Raw genomic sequence first — 20,242 nt, 5'->3', positions numbered from 1 at the left:
TTGTGATTGGCTCTACTTCTAGCCTTGTTTCTGCCTCTTCTGTTCCCGGTAAAATAGATATATTTTCATAGGATGAGGAGGTTTGTGGATTGATTGTTAACATCATGTGTTCCTCTACTCTTGCCTGCTTTTCATGTTGTTCAAGATAGTCTCCTCCCGCAGGAACAGGGGTGTAACCATCTGAAGCTGGCTTAAGGTAGTCCATTGACACTTGACACATACCTTTCTTAGGAGGCAGGGCTGGTAGGATGGCTGTTCCTGAGCCAATAAGTTCCAGTAACTTCACCGGATGCGGTCAAAGTGCTTCTTTGTCATGTATCTTCTGCAGGACATGGTCCCCAGACTTGAAGGTGGTCTGTGACTTATCTTTATCCTGGTGTTGTGAAATTGCTTCTTCATCCAGGAAAGAGTCTCTCAGGAGATTTGTGAGAAGCAGCTGGTCTAGCCTGGTTAGAGAACTACAAGGATTGTAGAAGTCAGGCATATACATGGGAGTGCCCAAAAGCAACTCATAAGGTGTTTTACTCTCACATTGGGAAAAGAAAGGTAGGTTGTTAATGCTACGCTGCACTAAAGGTACATGATTTACCCAATAACCTCCAGAAGAGAGGATGCATTTGGTCATTTATTATCCCATTGGCACTCTCAACAAACCAATTGGTTTGTAGATGAAACGGATGCGACAAGTGTAGAGTACAACCCCAGCTTGTCAGGGCCTCTCTTAAGACTTTGCCAGAAAAGGCTGGCCCATTGTCATTTGGAGCAATTTTGGTGCTGTCATAGCTACTAAGGACAGCAATTATTTTAGGAGCTCCCTACCATCAGCTTTCTTTTGGTGAATTAGCCAAGTAAATCTTGTACACAAGGCTATCACTACCAACAAATATTTGTACTTGTTGACGGGTGTCAGGTGACTTATGTGGTCCGTGGACATGCAATCAGATGGCACTGTCACCCTTACTAGTGTGTTCTCTGGTGGTTTTCATGAATTGCCCACTGTTGTTTGCAAGCATATGCAGCAATTCACTATGTATGGTCGTACTTCTTTACTAAGCCCTGGCAACCAATACCTATTCTGCAAGAGTCGTGTAGTAGCTGACACCTCAACGTGCGTTGTGGAAACACTTGCATGTGCTGCAGAGATGAATTCTAATCTATCCTGCTTATTTGGTAGTACCCAATTACAACATAGGTATAAGTAGTGGGTACTATCCGACCTTTCTATTGCATTCTTTCACACCTGCGCTCTTTTCCATAGGTTGCTTTCAAATAGGCACTTTCCCTTTAGGCTTTCACGCGGTTTTAGCTTTGCCCATAAAGTTTGATTCAGTTCCGTATTCAATAAGCTTAATTTAGCTTGGTTTCAAATTTTCATTCAGTTCAGTATTGAATATACCTAATTCAGCTTTGTTTCAAAGTTTAAATCAGTTTGAAATTCAATATACGTAATTCAGCTTTGTTTTAAGGTTTCATTCATTTCGGGATTCCATACAACTCATACGGCACTTAATTGCCTAGAAGCAGCCTTCTAGGAGCGCACTGGTGTTGACTTTCTCCCACACTCATCGGTCCTCAGCATTCCTCTGCTTACTTTCTGCCTCTCAGGTAGGCGGCCCGTCCTCAGCGAGCCCCGCTCGAAGTTCGGATGCTGTCCTTCACACGACAGCGGCTCCGCTGCATTGGCAAGGACAGGGACAGCATCCTTTCTGGTTTCTGCCTCGCTCGCAGCTCAAACTGCTTTCTCTCCAATACAGAGGCTCCCACATCTGCAGTTTAAAGGCCCAGCTCGTCCTAGGCTCCACAGGTCCTGTGGGACTTCAGCCAGCGTCCTGACTTCCTCTCAAGTCCCACCACAGCTGCCTCTTCACATGAAGGGTCCCCTGCCGGTCTCTCCCACACAGGCCTCCCTGTTTCTCCCTTTGCTGCTCTTTGGCTCTCTTTTTATACACCTGCAACCACTTAACAGGTTGCAGGTGTGGATCTTTAATTGGGCTTGCCTGACCATAATTAATTAAAGGGACATGCCTGATATTTAAAGCATACTACGGGCATCTTCTTCGTCCCAGGACTAGAGTGGTGAAATTAGGTTTTAGTGTTCATCACTCCTAGTCACCTCTTCCTTGTCCCAGTACTGTCTGTGGTAAAATGTAGGGAAATGAGAGGGGAGGTTTAACAATAGCCTATAAAGGCTGGGACAGGGTTAGGTTGGTCTTCAATTGGGAAAGGGGGATACCATGTCTCGCCTGTGGGCACCCCTTTCCCAATTCCCAAGGACCCTCCACTGAGGTGATCATACCTCACTTCTCCACCTCGGTAAGGATCCAAGAGCTATGACCTTTCCCTGGCCACCTGAGTAGAGGATCCAGGAGAAGTAGGATTGAGGACACCCTCAGGTTTCTCACAGAGGTTACCCAAATTAATCAGACTTTATCAGCTGGGAATTCCCAATTGAACACTGCATTGGCTTTAGCTATAGGAAAATGTATTATCTGCAGAAAATGGATTTCCAACATGGCCTTGTCTGCCACATCCTGGTATTACTCTGATAGCATGAGGTTGAACGAGGGCAGTGGTGGCAAGTGAAATACGCTTTTTCTCTTTCCTTGCATAATTAAAACCTACCACTGTTAACGTAATGTACTGATGAAATGTTTAATACATAAGTCAAGTGGCACAGCGAGTAGAGCGCTCGCTTTGACATCCGTGCAGAGCCTGTTACGCGGGTTCGAATCCCGGCAGGGGCAAACTCAGCCTTTCATCCTTCGAGGTCGATAAATGAGCACCACACACTGTGGGTAATAATAAGCGCTCAGATACCTGAGGGTTCGTAGCGCTATATAAATGCGAAATTATTATTTATTATTATTATGATGGTAAACACCTTCCAATATATTATTTAATGTAATTATGAATCCTGCAAAAGAGCCACATATGAATATCTGTTTTTAAAGTATTTATGCCTGCAATTTTTGTACACATTAAAATCCTATTAATCTTTGTGAATAGTCCTGTAACTGTTTCATATTTTTATTCTGACAGGCATATGTGCATGGTGATGCGAGGGGTGCAGAAAATGAACAGCAAGACGGTGACAAGCACAATGCTAGGAGTTTTCCGGGAAGACCCCAAAACCCGAGAAGAGTTCTTAACACTCATCAGAAGATAAAACTGATCAGTTATCTGACAAATGGACCAGCTGTCAAAGGGGAACATCTGCTTATCAGTGTTTTTATGTCATTGTGGCCAGCCTTTTGTGTCTGTCTTGTCAGAGTGTGTGCAGGATACTACATGTGTCCAATGCAAGTGGTGAGTTAGTATTATTAGTGGCAAGCTCAAAAGGAGATGCTCGTGTAAGGAATGTTTTGGACGGTAAAAAATAAAAAGCTGTCTACTGCATATTCATTGCCCCCATGCAGTTTCCTATTAATGATTAATGGAAACTACAATGAGCTTGGGTTGGCATTAGAATCTTCTTCCGAAATAGGTTAGCCTAGAACGCTCAACATGCACTCATTTCCAAATATGTCCTCTTGCCTTTTATTCTCTTCCGGCGCACATGTTCTCTTCGCCTGAACCTCCGAGTAAGGACACGGTTGGGTGGAAGACCAATAGGCATTAGTAGGACTAATGAGGTATAAATCACATTTAGTAGATTTGCCTAATCGAAAAGGATTTAATAGGCAGAGGCCAACCTATACTCGAAGTCTCATTCCTCTTTGGGATAATGTTCTTCAAGTTACTCGGTCACTGGGATTTTTATTTTTTACATCTGTGTTTTTCTTTGGAAACAGAGATGTGTATAAATCCACTTATAATCAATATATCTCATAGACCCTCCATATTACAAGCATCTCATCTACCCCTTTGGCTCAAGCGTTCTAATGCATCTCCATTTTCTATTTTCTTTCTTATTCAATCCCAACCGAGCTAAGAGAATCCTCCCCGGGGCTAATCGGGAGTCAGCTTAACAATTGCTAACCATCAATACATTAACATTAAAATGTAAGTAACTTGAACATAACCAGCAACACCACCTCCAGAGAAGAAAAGAGGAAAAGAATAAGGGAAAGAACTCAAAAGGGACACATTACGGGTCCGGCGGTAAGGCAGGCTGCCGCCGGACTCGTAGTGAATTACTGCCTCTGTGATTGCCGGAATCACCAGGGCATTACAACCCCGGTGACCCGGTAGTTCCAGAGGCGGAATTCTGTTGATCCCCATTCCCATGGAGTCCCGGGGATGGGGACCATGGAAACACTGGCACTGTAAATAACGGTGCTGGTGTTTCCATTTCCGTCTGCAGGCGGGTGGCGTTACTCCTGCCAGGTCAGACCTAGTGGGAGTGACACCACCCGACTGCAGATCTCTTAATCTGCCAGGCCGCAAACAACGGTGGCGGCGTTGTTTGCGGACCGGCAGGGTCATAATGAGGCCCATTGTCTTTACGTCATGACGATGGGTCACAGGGATTTGTAAAAACACCACCACATTCTTTATCATTGTCTTTCCTTTGATCTTTATCTTCTGGAGGATGTGACTGCCTCTAGACTGCTAACGTAGCAAGTTCTGTATTGTACCTTTTTTGTCCTAGGATTATTTTCCTTTGTGTTACAGATACATGACCTATGACCTTACCCCTGCCCTCTTGTCCGACACGTTACTCTCTGCTGATGTGGGTAGAAATTCTCTTCTTAAACCTGCATGCTATTAGTCAGGTCCCAAATAATTGCCAGACGTTTATCTAGCACTTATTGATGGCATTTGCCCTATTTTTAGAGGAATTACATGAAAATATAGTTTTTAAAAACGAATGGTTGAAATTATCGTATTTTGGCTGTACATAAATTAGGTACAGCCGAAAATGCCGTACATTTCAACCATTCGGTTTTTATTATAACGAACAAGGGAAGCGGGGTTTCCAGGGGTGTCTCCCGCGCCCTTGTTCACTATAATGGAATCGAGGGTTTTACGGGGGTGTCCCTCACATCCAAAACAACAAAGTCTTCACACAAAAAAAGAAAAGGGCCCTGCAGCACTGGTTCCCATCCACAGAAGTAAAGGGAACTGGTACTGCAGGGACTCAGCGGCACACAGCGACGTGTGCTGCCAAAAGGTAGGGGAGTGGGGTCTACAAAGGTCATTTAGATGTGTGGGTGCTTATTTCGATTACGAACATTTAGAATATGAAATTTTTGCCTTTGAAATGTTCATATTCGAAATAATCACAAACATCCATTTTTAGATGGTGAAGGAGATACATTGATTTCCGATGAATACCATGATGTGTTAAGGAAGGAATCTGGGATTGGAACCCTGGTCTCCTGATTTCATAGCCTACCAACTTAACTGCCATACCATTGGGGCTTTGGAAGATGCTGCACCTAAGAAGATGCAAATCCAGGATCAAACAAGACAGAGCTGAAATGAGAACATGATGTATGTGGATTATTTTCCTGGAGATCTGTTTATTGATCTCAAGCAGTGGTGTTGTATCTACATGAACACAAGTAGCTGTCACCCATAAGGCTGCCTTGAAGCACCAAGCCGTTGCATTCATGTGCATATCGAAGGTTGAGATTGTAATCCCATCTGGAATCCACTTCCTGGAAAGGGAAACCAGGTGCACTCTGTTGAACAGAGCTATCAAGATGCGCAGAAGCCTCATTGGATTACAGTGATTATTGTAACTGGTTCATTTCAGAAAAAACAACCCTTGCAGAATTTTAAAAACAACAAGTTGAGATATTGTTACAATTATCATATACACATGCAGTTGGGGTGAGCATGTACACTGTAATGTTAAAATTAAGTGGTGATAATTGCCAATCCCTTGACCGAAACAATGGAATTTATTCTAACAGTGCTGAACACAATTGAAGAAGTACAGGCTCTTCCAAATGTGAATGTGGAATGTATTTATTATAGATGTTATCAATAATATCAATATTAACAATATATTTTATTTATTTCTGCTGTAGCTGTAGTATGGTCCAAATTAATGCTCTCTGACTTTTCCAGATTTGGAAGTGTTTGGGCCACAGGAGAGCAGAGAATGGCCTTACGTCTCCTGCATTGTAACAACAATGAACTAGTGAGAATAGAATCCTTGGCCGCTGAACTCTTGAAAGTGTCAGGAGTTTTTACATGTTATTGAGACTAGTTGGTTTGAAATCTTTTGTGGGATATAAGTGGTGTCAGTGGTCCCTGACTCACAATGCTTAGTCCCTGGGAATCCTGTGGTATTCGTGTCCAGCAATAGTAGAAGCTGTGCACTGTTTTGCCCAAAATGGAGGTATGCACATGTTTTAAGCATGCCAGAGCAAGCCCCTCTAACAGAGTAGTAATCATTCTGAATCTGTCCAGAACATTAATTTAGACTATGAAAGTAGGGGATCCTTATAAATATTAACAAAGTTTTATTTATTTTTAATATACATATAGCCAATTAAGGCTTTGTGTATACCACATGATCACACATATACATACAATTTCAACTCAGCTTCGATTAAAACAATAAAACCGAGAGTTGCAGCTTGTCATGTACAGATTGCTACAATTAACTAGCATTACACACTACTTAATTTTCAAGTTGACAATTCTCTTAATTATATCCATTACTGAAATATAAAATGTCACAGTATAAAACATAAGGTTTTCATCATTACCATCCATTAGTAGCTTCCACATTAAAGAAAAATCTTCACATTTGGTTTGATTGCAGTACGATTTCATGTATTTTGTCCTCAAAGCATTTAAACTATTGCAGTAGTATATAAGATGTTGGGCTGATTCCATCAGCATTTCACTGCATAATCAGCACCATCGTTCTTTGCCGGGAATCCCTCTAGAGGCTCATGTGATTTCTAGCGCCTCAGACTTATTGAATTTAAAAAGCAGATAATTTCTGATTGTGGTGCTATCAGGAAATGCTTCAATGTATTTTGGCATGTCCGCCCGACCAATCCAGTGTTGAATATATATTCCACTAATAGCTAAGGTTGCCAAGTGAACTATCTCAGTGTCCTTGTACAAATCTTGAATCTTTGTTTTAACCCATCTCTTTTCTCCCCATCAAGGCCATGTTGGATTTTAATTTTCAAATCCATCCATTTTGTTTCCAATAATTCCAAGATATTTGTGTCTCTGTATTTATCTATATGCCTCTAGTGCCTCAACCATCATTGTCCTGTTACCTAGTTTCTGTAATCTTTCATACCCAAGAGTTATTCTGCTATTGATGACTGCAGTGATCGATTGGAGATTAAATTCAAGCAGAATATATTCACCTGGGAGAGATTTTGGCATTCTTAGGAGTGTACATAAGATCTTAGTTTCAAATGTTATAATTTCAATGATTAATGTTGCCCCCAGGATTTCCACTCCATATAACAAACATGGCACTATTTTTGCTTTATACAACAGTAGTATTGTCTTAATCGAACAACCCCCGTACCTGATAATGAACACCCTCAGAGTATGTGTAATTTTCATGCAATTGATCTTATTTTCTTCCCAATGATGATGCCACTTTAATTTGTTGTCTACTAATACACCTAAATATTTGTAACATTCAACAACTTCAACTACCTTTTTATCTAATTTCCATTCCATTTTGGTGCTTTTCCCACATTTATTTTTCGTGTTTTAAATATTAATTTGTAATCCATTTACTCTGGCTTGTTCACCAAGTGCTTCAAGCATTTACTGCCAACCACTTGAAGTGTAATCAAACACTAACAAGTCGTCTGCATATGACAGCCATCCGAATTTGAGGGGACCTATTTTCACCAGACATGCCGCTGCCGGTTGCAGAGCTATTGCCAGGTCAGCCAGATATACATTAAATAATGTGGCCTTCTGCATCCAGTCTAATCATCACAGTGGTCTCATCATGCAGCAACCTGATCATGGTCAACTGGCCATGAGGAATTTTCTATGAAACAAGTTTTGTTCCATAGTCTGTTCCTCATGATCGTGTCGAACGCAAAAATGAAATCTATAAAGGCTCTATAAACAGGTAGTTGGCGCCGCTTCCAGGGATATTCAATAGCGGTGGCGAGCAAATTATGCATTGTGCTCACTTTACTCTGAAATCCTATCGGGTTGGAGGGAAGAATCTTATTTATAGATATCCACTCATCTAATTAACTTAACAGTACTCTCACAAATATGTTTGCGGGTATATCTAACATTGCCAGCATCCGGTAATTTGATGGACTCTTCTACTCATTTATTTGTCAGGGAACATTGTTTTCTTAAAGTGTTTCTCAGTGGCTCAGTATTAACTTCTTGTAGCATTAGAATGAAGCATACTTTCTCAAAGGCTTACAATCCCTGTGTGCCATTGGTATGAAGCACAGTCTCTTATAGGATTCCCATTATCCAATTGCTGCATTAGTATTTCTCAGGCATACCATTAGCCTCTTGTGGCATTAGCATGAAGCACAGTCTCCCCGAAGCTTACCTTTACCTCATGTCTTTGTCAGTGACTTGATCAACTCTCTGAGGTGTACACCTACTTCTGCTTTATCAGTGGCTTCAACAGTTCTCAGAGCATACACCTGGTTTCCTGGTTTAGTCAGCCTCTTGAATAGTTATCAGGGTGCTCAAAGGCATACTTCTAGCCTCTTGGGTTTGTCAGCGTCTTGAACTGTAAATTAGGTGGTCATTCGGCATTAGTAAAGGCAAGATATGAGATTCAGAAGTGCTTTCTCTGTCTGTTGTTCAACTTGAGCAGTCAGTCTTCCTCCGCCCCTGGGCGTTCACTACCGATTGAGTGGCAACTTGGTTGCTTTAGTTGTTGAAATTTGCACTAACTGATAGATTCCCTCCCTTGATTCAGTGTTATAATTGGTCTAATGGTCTTCACCCCATCCTTCCTTCCCACCATTATTTCTGACTTGGATACTGTCACATGACATGGGTCAAAAAAATTGAAATTCCCACTTTGAAATATCCATTCTTGCTAGAAGGCTGTGGTTTACAGTCTCCATTCTGCTTGATTGTATGGCCTCTCTCTCTCTCTCTCTCTCTCTCTCCTCAGCAGTTTTCTCTATAGCAATATGGTACTCCATTATGTGCTACCTCGAGGAAACCTTGAAAATCAGTATTCATGTGTTCCTGCGTCAGACACTTCTGTGGTGTTACTACTGTTTGTTCTCTCCACATATGAAAGGAAACGTACGCCCTGCGTGTCATCTGGGGTGAATCTTACATGAAGATGTGCCTCTCCAGAGCAGCAGTAGCTGTTACTCTGCCAATGCCCTGACCTTCATTTTGCTAAATATGCTTACATTATAAACCCTAAATCTCAAGGAGGAGGAAGAAAACCATTGTGCTGACAAGTGAGTAGTCATATAGCCGTCCCTATCCTTTGGGGATCTGTAATTTGAGTTTATTGATTTGAACATCAATTGTTCAAAATGTGTGACGTTTCATATAATCGGAACCTTCAGGATTATTTCCCTCCCTCCTTGATGAGTCTTCAGAAAAGCCTGAAATCAAAAAGCTTTAAAAAAAAGTTGTTTTGCTGTTACTGCGTCCTGAATAAGTTTAAGTGGTCAGAAGGGCTTTTACCTGGGACATTTACAGCTCACTAGGCTTATGTCAAAATATCTGTGGTTTGGGGCAGAGAAAACATCAGGAAGTGCATGCAATATGCATCCTTGTGATATCAGTTTTTCCTCCTCATGGTGGTCCGCTGCCTTGGAGGAGGCCTGGTAGTGGGTTTGCTGGCATATAATGAACATGAACATCCAAGGGGACACAATTATTGACATGCAATTACTTCAGGAGGTAAATCTTCCATTTATTACCTTTTATCTTGAAGTATGCACAATCAACACAAAAGTTCAATTGATCAGCAGCTGACTCAACAAGTAAAATAAGAACAAAACAGAATACATCGACATAATCTAATCTTTACAGCAACATTAGAGACTCTCCACTCTACACACAATGCAATAATCATCACATGTACTTTTTGGGGATTCACCTGCTTTTCTGTCTTAGACCATTGATAAGGTTATTAGAGACAGTCAGACAGTATATTAAATTTAAACAGATGTACCCCACAACGGTTCCATGTCATTTTATCGACACCCGTTTTTACGACGGGTGTTTTGCTGCAGGAAAACCCCTGCAGCAAAACACCTGTCGTAAAAACGGGTGTCGGTAAAAGGACGCTATACCCCCATAACAATATATCACCTTTTTATCAAAACATTCTGGGTTAAACAGAACAGGTCTACATGAGTTTAAACATAATAACAATCACTTTCAAGCTTCATGACCTCCACATTAGAACAAACAGTTTTTAAAAATGCCCAGCTGGAGTTGGATATTCATGCCCAATAGAAAAGTGACAACAGGTTAAATGCATTCTGGCAATGCTGGTCATCTGAAGTTGTGAAAATAATATATTTTGCTAAATTGCATCTCATGTTGGGGAATCTAGTCTCCCATTTAAAGAGGATTCTATCCCCGATTGGGTAACCTAGTAAAGTAACCCATCTATGTACAACAGAGAACACTCTTCAACGCCCAATCAGTACACCCCCTACCACTGAGGTGTGCTCACCCTGATATTGATGTAGAGTGGCACCTGTTTTCTAAAAAGCCAGAGAGCTGATTCTGACCTCTAACTATTCTTTGGAAGGGTGGAATTCTCGTACCACCAAAACCTGCAATAATCACAAGACAAAAGTCTCCATTACTCTATATAGAAAATGTTTTACTATATAGGATTGTGAAAAAGATGGGTACTTCCCTGTTTTTTGTTCTCCGGGGACCAGTTTAAATGTGGGAAGATCATACGCAATAAAGAAATACAAAATGTAAACTGCCCCCCCACCCCTCTATGTCCACATCACTGGTTTCAACTGACCTTTTCATACTGTGTTTATTTACTTAACACTGTATTGAGCCATGCACTTTTTCGATACAAATACTTTATTCAAAAACGTTTTTATATAAAAAAACATAAAAACAGATTTTACAAAAAGATCAAAATTCATTTGTACACACAGATATGTTACCGTGATTTGTGTGGGGTTAGTAAGGTATGTGACTTAATTTTTATACATACAGTACTTTTCTGCTGTTATAAAAGTGCTTCCTGTTTTCAATCCGCAGTGAAGCCTTTTCGCATTAACATATACCGATGCTTAAAGACTCTACTGAAGCATCGCAGAGCTGTAGCATAGGCTCTTGATTGCAACCTCTGGAGTATTCGACATGTGTTTCAGCCCTTATGGCATATGGCATTTTCCCCAACGCTTTCTGACTGTTGTTAACAAGCCTTCTTCAGGACGGTGTTGATTTTTGTGTGACGACTGAATCTAGGCACCCCTTTTAGATGTATTTATGCAAAGACACTACAGAATACACGAAACATTTAAAACCATTTAGTTTGATGGAACATAGTAAAAAAGACACTAGTGCCGGTCATTTAATATACCTCTTAACATGTCAGACACTAACCTGAATTGTTGTGCAGGGGGACATGGGCTGTTTCTCTAGACTTATTCCATCTATCTGGAGCTGGGACACTTTTCTTTGATGTTCTCTACTAAGCAAAAACATTTAATATCATGTTTTAATTTATTGTGTTTTAATTTAAGTGAAAGGGTTCATCATATAATTTCACTTAGAGTTAATCAATTATTGACATTTCATTAACATCTCTTCTGTCAGTTGAAGATTTTGAACTTTTCAATCAATTCCCGTTTTCATTACAGGATTATCTGTGAAGGAGTTATGAATTGGTTATAATTTATACCAATCTATTATTGTGTAAACTTTTCAAAAACCACAGAACAGTAATACAGGGTCTTGTTAAAATATTTAACCTGGGCAAATTCTGTATTTTCCTATGTTAATTTCTTACAGCACTGCCATATAATAGTCAAATATTCAGACTTATGTGATAACTTAAAGTCACGTCACAGCGTACAAAAGCATCTCTCGGGAGGATAGCTCAGGGGCAACAAGCCTGCCTTGGAAGCAAAGCGACATGGAGCAACACAGGTTCGATCCCTGCATCCGCACTTAGAAACCTATGGGTATTTAGCATGTTATAAATATCATATCATGTACTAGACACCCAAACTCATTACAATTAGCGGGAGTTAGCGCGTGTCACACGCCATGCAGGAGTCATTTTTTGCTTGTAGCATTGAATGTTAGGCTAACATAAGGGGAAAAAACAAGCGTTCCAAATAGAACTTACCTTGTTTGTCCGAAACGCTGCACTCTGCCTCTCCGATACTAGATATGAAGCGGGCCATCGAGTGCACCTTATATATATATATATAGTCCAAGTCTTTCTCCAACAGGGAGAAAAACTGAGTGCCATCTTTGTATGGGCAGATTGTGTTCGTATTAGCCTAATTCCCTAGGCGCCATCTTTATGTGGGCATTCGTATTAGTATGTAAGTGTGGTAAGGAAGGGTTAAAAGTTACAAAATATTTACACATCTTTTTTCTTCCCGTCTTTTATTAGATAAAGAACCATTTCTGTGCCCTTCGTTGCAAGATATTATTTTTGTTTATCGTGTCCACAATTTACATTTTCATTTCATCGGCAACCCTCTGTTCTTCTTATACTTCATCTTCAAATAAGAGGGGAATGCCATTGGATAGTTACACATTTATCACTTTACAGATTAAACAACAAGGGTGTAAGAACACACCCTTGTACTATGCATAGTGATGGATAAGGTGGAGACAATTCACTGTTAGGACCATTGCTCACTGTGACTTCTAAGTCTGAATGAAGCTCTTACAGAAAATTAAATATCAGGTTTGGGAAACCCCTCACTTGAGGTTAGCTTATAGAAAGGCACTATGGGCACAGTGAAAGATTCTCGAAATGTCCATTAATGCAGAAAAGCAGGTGTCCATACCCAAACCTATACTTGTGACAACCATGCAGAGTCGTGCCTGTTCGACCATGCCAAGCCCCTCACGGAAGCCAAACCGAACCCCTGAAATTTAACAGAATTCTTTAGTGCCGTCCAAGAGTTCTCGTGTAGTAACCTGACAAATCACTTAGAGGATGCATCGAACATGGAGAAGCCCATATTTGCCGTCTCCCTGATTGCCCTTTGTCAAAACCAGGGACCACTGTGGATTGTTTTCAACTGACCAGGACTGTTGCATGCTTAAATATTGTATTAAAAAAGGAATTCAAAATAGGGTAAGAGTATTGTGTTAAGAAATGTCCAGAGGGCAATAATCGTGACTAGTAGATTTGAGATGTTGCATTCGATAACACTGCCATCACCTGACTGAAGGTAAATTCCAAAGCATGGTCCTCTGTACCATTAACCTCTCTGTGTCGACAGCTTGCATGCAGCACCTGATAACATTTCATTAGGAAGACTGTGTAATGATGACAAATTTGCCACCTGGTCACACTCAGAGGTATTAACTGGCACAGAAGAGGAACAATGGCCGTTTGACAGCCCAGTCCCAACAAGAGATCAACATTTGCGGTGATCTGTACCCATAATAACATAATTTAACTATGTCCACACTCTTTCCTGTGCCTTCAGTTTAACTGATCTAAAAACATTCTTAAATCTCCTTTTGTTTATTGCAATTGTAGCATTCGCTTATGGTCTAGACTTCAAGGAATATAATAGAGAGTGTTTAGCTAATTTGCAGTGATTATCAGATCTGCCCGGCTTAGCTCATGAGCGAGACATCCTTTGACAAGGTCTATTTGTCAAGGTGGAAGTTCTGATCAATTCTAATAATGTATCAAACATTACCATAACCATCCGTAGATCAACAGTTTTCTTAATTATTAAGGCTTTTGGTTGCAATATTTCTTTAAGATAAGCTGATTTAGACACAAACTCAGCTTCATCTAATTTAACAGCTCTTATATTCAGAGTGACACTCCCTGTAGCAGTCCTGGGAACAGGGGGCATTCTAGTGTTAATTGAAAAGGTGTGAGAGTTTAAGTGGGTTATGATCACATTTGCAACAGGGAAGTACTTCTATGTGCTAAAGGTGGGACAATTCTTATGTATGTACTACGACATAATCAGCAATGTTAGTTTTGCCTTTTTCCACTTTTGTGCATGAAATTCCTAATGTGATCTGAGGGTAAAGGCCCATTTGCTGCTCTTAGACCAACACAATGAAGATATATCAAGAATGCCAAACCCTGTGCATCACTTCTTGAGTCTAACAGAACAGATTGGGGTAAAACCGGTGCAAGGTCCTCTCTGTGAGCAGAAGAATTGCTAGCCCTATCCGAAACCATTTTTATTAAAATGACCTCCAATAATTAGGCGACAGTTATACTTAAGCTTTCAGTCAAAGAGCTGATGAAGATAACCCTTCAAGGATGTCAGAAAAGCCCCAAGTTTGGTATTCCCAAAAGCATTCTAAACATTAATACCAATTGGAGATAAATTGAGGTCCAGGCACAGTTCCACAACAAGTATTGTATTAGAGGATCTTTGCTGACTTGTTTCTACCCCCAGTGGCTTTTTCGGCCTCGGTAGAAAAACAGAGAAAATCCTTTTTATTAGCCACTGCATCTATTCAGATCTTATGGAGCATTGATATATGGAACAAATTGATGAAACTCCAGGAACACTTCATTCATTTTGAAGCCAGGCCTGCAATGTACCCTCAGCTGAGAATTAAAACCTTCTTCAATCTTGTCTTTAATAATACAGCTTTACCCGACCGCACAGGGCCATCCGCAGAGGGACATCAGTTAATCTCTTCCAGAGAGGTGAGTACCGAGAATCTATTAGTGTTAAGCAAGAAACTAAGTGTATTGTGTGACTATTCAGCTCCAGGATTTGAGACTAGAACATGGTTAAAATACCTACAAATTCCCTTCCATTTTGCCCTGGGATCTCAATAAACCGCTCAAGATGGTGCCCATAATTTAACAGCCTAGTATGGCTCTCGCTGGCCAAGGACATCCTCCTCTGTTTTATACTTATACCATTGTTAGGCCGGATAGTGTTCTGCTGCATTGTTGTCTTTAGGAACAGTCCAGAGGAACTGCTTTGATCGAACCCTGTCTAGGATGATTTGTTACTTAATGATTTTAAAATAACTTCGGCAATATGTATGCTCCTACAGGAAATGACAATGCAGTCCCCACCAAGAGCTTACATTCCTTTTCCCACCAGTCATACTCTCCTAGCCATCAATATGTGCTGCCCAGCTTTCCAAGTGGAGCTAGGTTTGGTATTAATTAAATGGCCACATCTGAAAATGTCTGAGACTGTTGGTTCAAGTTTACCAGATCCCATTTTGGGTGCCTGCGTTACAACCTTCACCATTTGGTTGTACCGTGACCCTATGTACCGTGGGGGGGTAGGTGTAGAATTGAGGAGGAGGGTACTTGTTCTTTTGTGTCCAATGGGATTTAGGTGTTCGCAAACAACCTATCTCGCAGCACAACTGATTTCCAGTCACCTCAGTTTTCCTTTGGATCAGACTCAGAATCTCTAGTCTTGAAGGCTGCACATCCATGTATTTTCCTTTGGAGCATACTCCGAGCCTCTAGTAGTCTTGATTCATAATCTGCTATTTCCATGCACACAGAGGGCCTGTCTTTCCATCTGCTCTGGGGTGGCACTGCACCCCATTTTCATTCCCTCCACCAGGGTTCAAGGCTAGCATATTGTTGGTGATCAACAAAATTAGGCCTGGATTGTCCTCTGCTGAAATGATCAATTCATAATAGACCGGATACCTCCCCACCAGCTTAATACTTGTTCTATCCAAATGCTCTACCTTGGAGTAAAGGCAATAGATTTTTTTCATTTGCCATGCCCAACGAGTCCTTTAGCAAGTCTGTGGCTCTTCTCATTAGAGAGGGCTGGTTGGCACACAGACCCCAGATCTCCATACAGTTAATGTGACATGATATGCTAACAGCTCTTAATGCCCGCTCTCTGCACTTGTCCATCTCACTAGATCACCTCAAGGGCATAAAAGAAACAATTTGGGATAGGCCACGGATTTCAGTCAGTACTTTGCAAATTTTACTGTCAGCATTGGTATTTTTAGCCACCATTACATGTGCTTGAAATGTTACTGGGGTTTTAGATTTAGATGTAACCCCCAAAACAACGGCCCTCATGTCAATCTCCAGAGCAAGCCCTAGATGTTCACGTGACTAAACTCAAGAATGATGTACTGTTATGGCAGAAGGGGTGAGCAGTTCAAAGTATTGATGTTATTTCCAATTGTTTTAGCTATTTCTTGCTGGAAGTGATCCGTTGGGATTCAAGATGAATCTACGGTTGTATAAGAGTACACTGCACCTCAGCAACATATAGTGAAGGATTCTAGTAGATTAATTTCTCAGTATTTCAAATGGCAATTAGAGGATCTTCATCTTCCTGCAGGCCAGTTCTGCTGAAACCCGGTGTCCCTTGCCCAGCTTTGATGCTATGGGAAGATGTCCAACTTGTGGCTGTTCCCCCTCCGCCTCTAATACAGAGGACACCTCCATGACTCCTGTTCACTCCTCAGCGCAATCCCCTCATACCCATCTCCCTGGGCTTGAGCAGTGAATACTGTGGGTCTCTCTCAAAGCCCTGCTCTGTCTCTTCCCACGACTCCACCCCTAACCCATGACTCCCAACACCCTCCCCTCTGCATCAAAGCCACCATGTTTCCCTCATACTCGCAACCACACCCTCATCCCCTTCTTTATCTTTCCCTTCCAGCCACTTCCTATATGTTCTTAGGCACATGCGATTATCCCATGTGCTATTTCCAGGACTTAATTTGTGGGGGTGTTTGCCAGGGCTCAGCCCTGGCACTTATTCCTGAGCCATTGCAATTATTGTCTCAGGCTCAGATTGATTATGAAGTAATGATAGCCAGAGCATCCATGAACCCCAATAAGCAAGTGCGAGTTGTAGTTTAACCCCAAATGTGCCGACATTGTGGGCTGTAGCTGTGGGTGGTGCAGCAATGGTGGGGAACTCCCTGCCCACAGTGTCGCAAGCGTGTTGGAAAATATTTGGGCCCTGACACTTATTTTCTTACAAATTAAGCATTGGCTATTTCCCAGCAGGCTGCTATTCATCAAAGGCCACCTGTCAGGAAAAATATTGGGAGGAAAGTCAGCTAAACGAAATTAGATAAAAAAGGTCATGCTTATGCCTCAGTAAACTAACTGTACCTCAAAGAGAGCAGGGCACAATCACTGGAAATTATATTTCCTGAACTCAAACAATGATGTATTGGAAATGAAGTAGTTGTGTACTATTTTGTACTATTTTCTTAAAATACCTAAGCACTACATGATAGTTGGACTCCTCCATGGAATGTCCACGTGACTATTACACAGTCCTCTCTCTAAAAAAGAAGTCTAAGGAATAGCCAGCACTACTGCAGAGTTATCTCTCCTTGGAAACAGAAATCTTGTTGATTGACTTTGTGTTAATTGCTACTGGTGTTTGATTAACTGTAGAGCTGACTCTCAGCTGACTGAGCGACAAGTGAGGGCACAGAAGAGGCTAAGGAACAATGTCTGGCATTATTGACCAGCTTTGTGGTCCGTAATGCTATTAACACCTAAAGGTGCCTATGCCGTAAACCCTTCTTCTCTTCCCATCCTCCTTCTCCTTCACTCAGGATGTTACTCCTCCCCTCATGTCCGTGATTTGAGTGACCGGTGTTCTGTGGGAGATTCCAGAAGGAGGCCTATACCAGCAGTTATGGACTGAGTTCTTAGGGATCTGATTGGGTGCCCTGCTTTCAACATTCCGAAAAATGTGTGATTTTCAAATCATGTTTCCCTTCTTTTTCTTCTAGGGCTCTCGAAATGTTCCTATGTTCTAATTATGTTTGATTGCTTGAAGTATAACTCAGAAACATGTGCAACTCAAACACAAAAGGAGACACCGTAGATAACTTTCTATTAAACCTCGCCCAGTCAGAACCTCTCTGGTGTTACCCGCAAGCCTACTTTTGACAGCCTAGTTGTGTAGTGTTCTTGTCTTTGAAAGTGTGAGTCCATGAAGTAATTGTGGCAGTGTTTGGTCTTTTCCAATATACATGTTATTTGTGTCAAACGTCACTTGTTGTGTAAGTGCAGAAAGTAGGTGTGTTATCTGAACGTCTTGTAGTACTGTATTAACAATGGAGGCGTTGCCGAGAACTGATGAAGCCACAGTGACCTTTACCATCTCCCATCGTTATCATTTGTTGACTGCCTAACATGAGTGTACGTGAAATGAGGCTTTTTAGATTACCACACCACTTGAATTTGAATTCCTCTTTAGTTGAGCTGTTGCTATCTGATTCATGAAATATATTTATTTTCAGTGTGAGATGACCTCCTGTGTGCCTCTTGTTAGAAACCTGCATTTTTCCCAAAGATGAACATTTCTCAGGCATAAAGTGGCCGAGGAATACGTAATTCACCCCTGTATGTTACGTTATCTTGTATTTGTATAGTGCCTCCTGCCACATGTTATGACGTTTAAGCGCTGATGTCCCCTGTTAATGCTAACCATATCGTGGTGTTTCGGTTGCTTTCGGAAGCCCAATGGGCAGGAAAACTACAAGGATTGTTTTCTAGAATAAGTGATATATTGTCCAACCCGTTTCCTCTTGCAGTCACAGACTATAAAAATAACTTCACTGCCAGTGATGTGTCCCCCTGTAGGCTGGGACCTCAGGGGATTGATTACATTTCCTAATAATGAGTTGGACCTCGACTTCTCCGGGGCCTATTGCGGTCGCGATTGAAAGCACATGTTTGCACCACCCCAATAGTAATGGCGGAGTCATTTTTCAGTAGCAGTAAGTCTGTGATTTTGTGATGGCTGAATAAATAAATGGCCGGGCATCATGACAGCTGATCAAGGAATAGGATGGATAAGTCATTTATTTGGGCAGGCGGAAGCAAAACATTTTGAGAACTAAAACGATTAAATGTCAGGTTTGAAAAAAGTTGTTTCATGTTTGCCTTGAACATATGGGACTTTTACAGACCTAAAACGGGAACACAGCTGTGCAAGAGATAGTAAATGTGCAACCCTGCCTGCCTGCCCATTGCTCCGTTTGTTCATGCCTGGCACTTGTGATTTGGGTGCTGCAGTATTTCAAATGTGAGGTTATAAAAACATTGCCTGTCTTTTAATAGAAGTTTAACATTACAAATATTTGTAATCATACTTTTATTTAAAACAAAACAGTTCAGGTGTTTTGGTAAATTTTACAATGCTTAAAAAAGCACTATTCATCTCTTTTTTTTCTTCTTTGAATTATTGTATAACTAGGGTTAGGGGAGACCAAAGATTTAGAACAAATGTGTCTGTAATACACTGAAATACAGTATAGGAAATCTCAATTGAACTATGTATCGTCAACTAACTAATAACTTGTGCAGACAAACAGCAAGTGACTGAAGCGTTCCAGAAACAATAATGAGCGCGTGGGAATTCATATTTGTTTTAAGTTATTATTTACAGAACCCAGATATGAATTGTGTGAACCTGTTCACTGTCTCCCTAAAAGTTCTCATCCACCAGCATAATACATTCCAGTTTATATGTCTCCTTGGCCTTGATTATGTCCAGTGTACCTGGTATTGTATTTGTACATCATCCATGTGGCCTTCGATTTTTAAAAAGCAATGTATCTGATTTATAAGTAGCTTTATTTTTATTTATATGTAATTTATGTAAATGTAGAATGTTAATTTCTGAAGTCAATTCTTTTCAAAAAGCATTAAAGTATTTAGATTTGATCAAAGTATCGTTGTTAATTTTATTTGGTGGCGGTCTGTATAGCGCTGGGCCAGGAGTGTGGATTGAGCTGATGCGAATATTGTGTGTGAAGTGGGTAGCACTGGCTGCAGACCACCGTCTGCAGGGTTGTTTACAGCCATTCAGGATTCCAGAGTAAAACCTTCTTGTACTGTGTATCTGGATCTGTGAACACACTATAATGCGGCCGTAAGTAGAATCCTGCATTGAGTGTGGGAGGGCTGAACTATGCTCAGTGTCCATTCAAGCGAGTGGCTGGGCCGCCAGATGAGGTGCTAGCCAATACCTCTGGGATCCCTATTAAAAAGTAAATGATAGTTTACTGGCAGCATGAAGCAATTTCGCACAACGTAATCACTCTTAAGTAAGTGGGTAACTGTGCTTAAAGAAGATGTTGTATTTGTACAGCTCTATAGTGTGCCTTTTTAGGAAACCATTACGAAGACCCTCTCTGGCTTCTGTTCTCCTAA

The 20,242-nt window shown here is 41.1% G+C and overlaps 1 protein-coding gene across 1 annotated transcript in view; it reads left to right on the top strand.

The window, feature by feature from the left end:
* Positions 1-19,758, top strand: part of GCH1 (GTP cyclohydrolase 1) — a 578,380-nt gene extending 558,622 nt beyond the window's left edge. The window contains exon 6 of the mRNA XM_069637593.1: positions 3,040-19,758. Within this exon, the coding sequence (XP_069493694.1) occupies positions 3,040-3,166 (127 nt within the window). The 3' untranslated portion in view covers positions 3,167-19,758. The remainder of the gene's footprint in view (positions 1-3,039) is intronic.
* Positions 19,759-20,242: the final 484 nt, after the last annotated feature.

The sequence above is a fragment of the Ambystoma mexicanum genome, chromosome 14 (assembly GCF_040938575.1).
Source record: "Ambystoma mexicanum isolate Mex_15411 chromosome 14, UKY_AmexF1_1, whole genome shotgun sequence".
NCBI classification, from domain to species: Eukaryota; Metazoa; Chordata; class Amphibia; order Caudata; family Ambystomatidae; genus Ambystoma; species Ambystoma mexicanum.
This window is presented reverse-complemented; position numbering and strand designations above follow the sequence as displayed.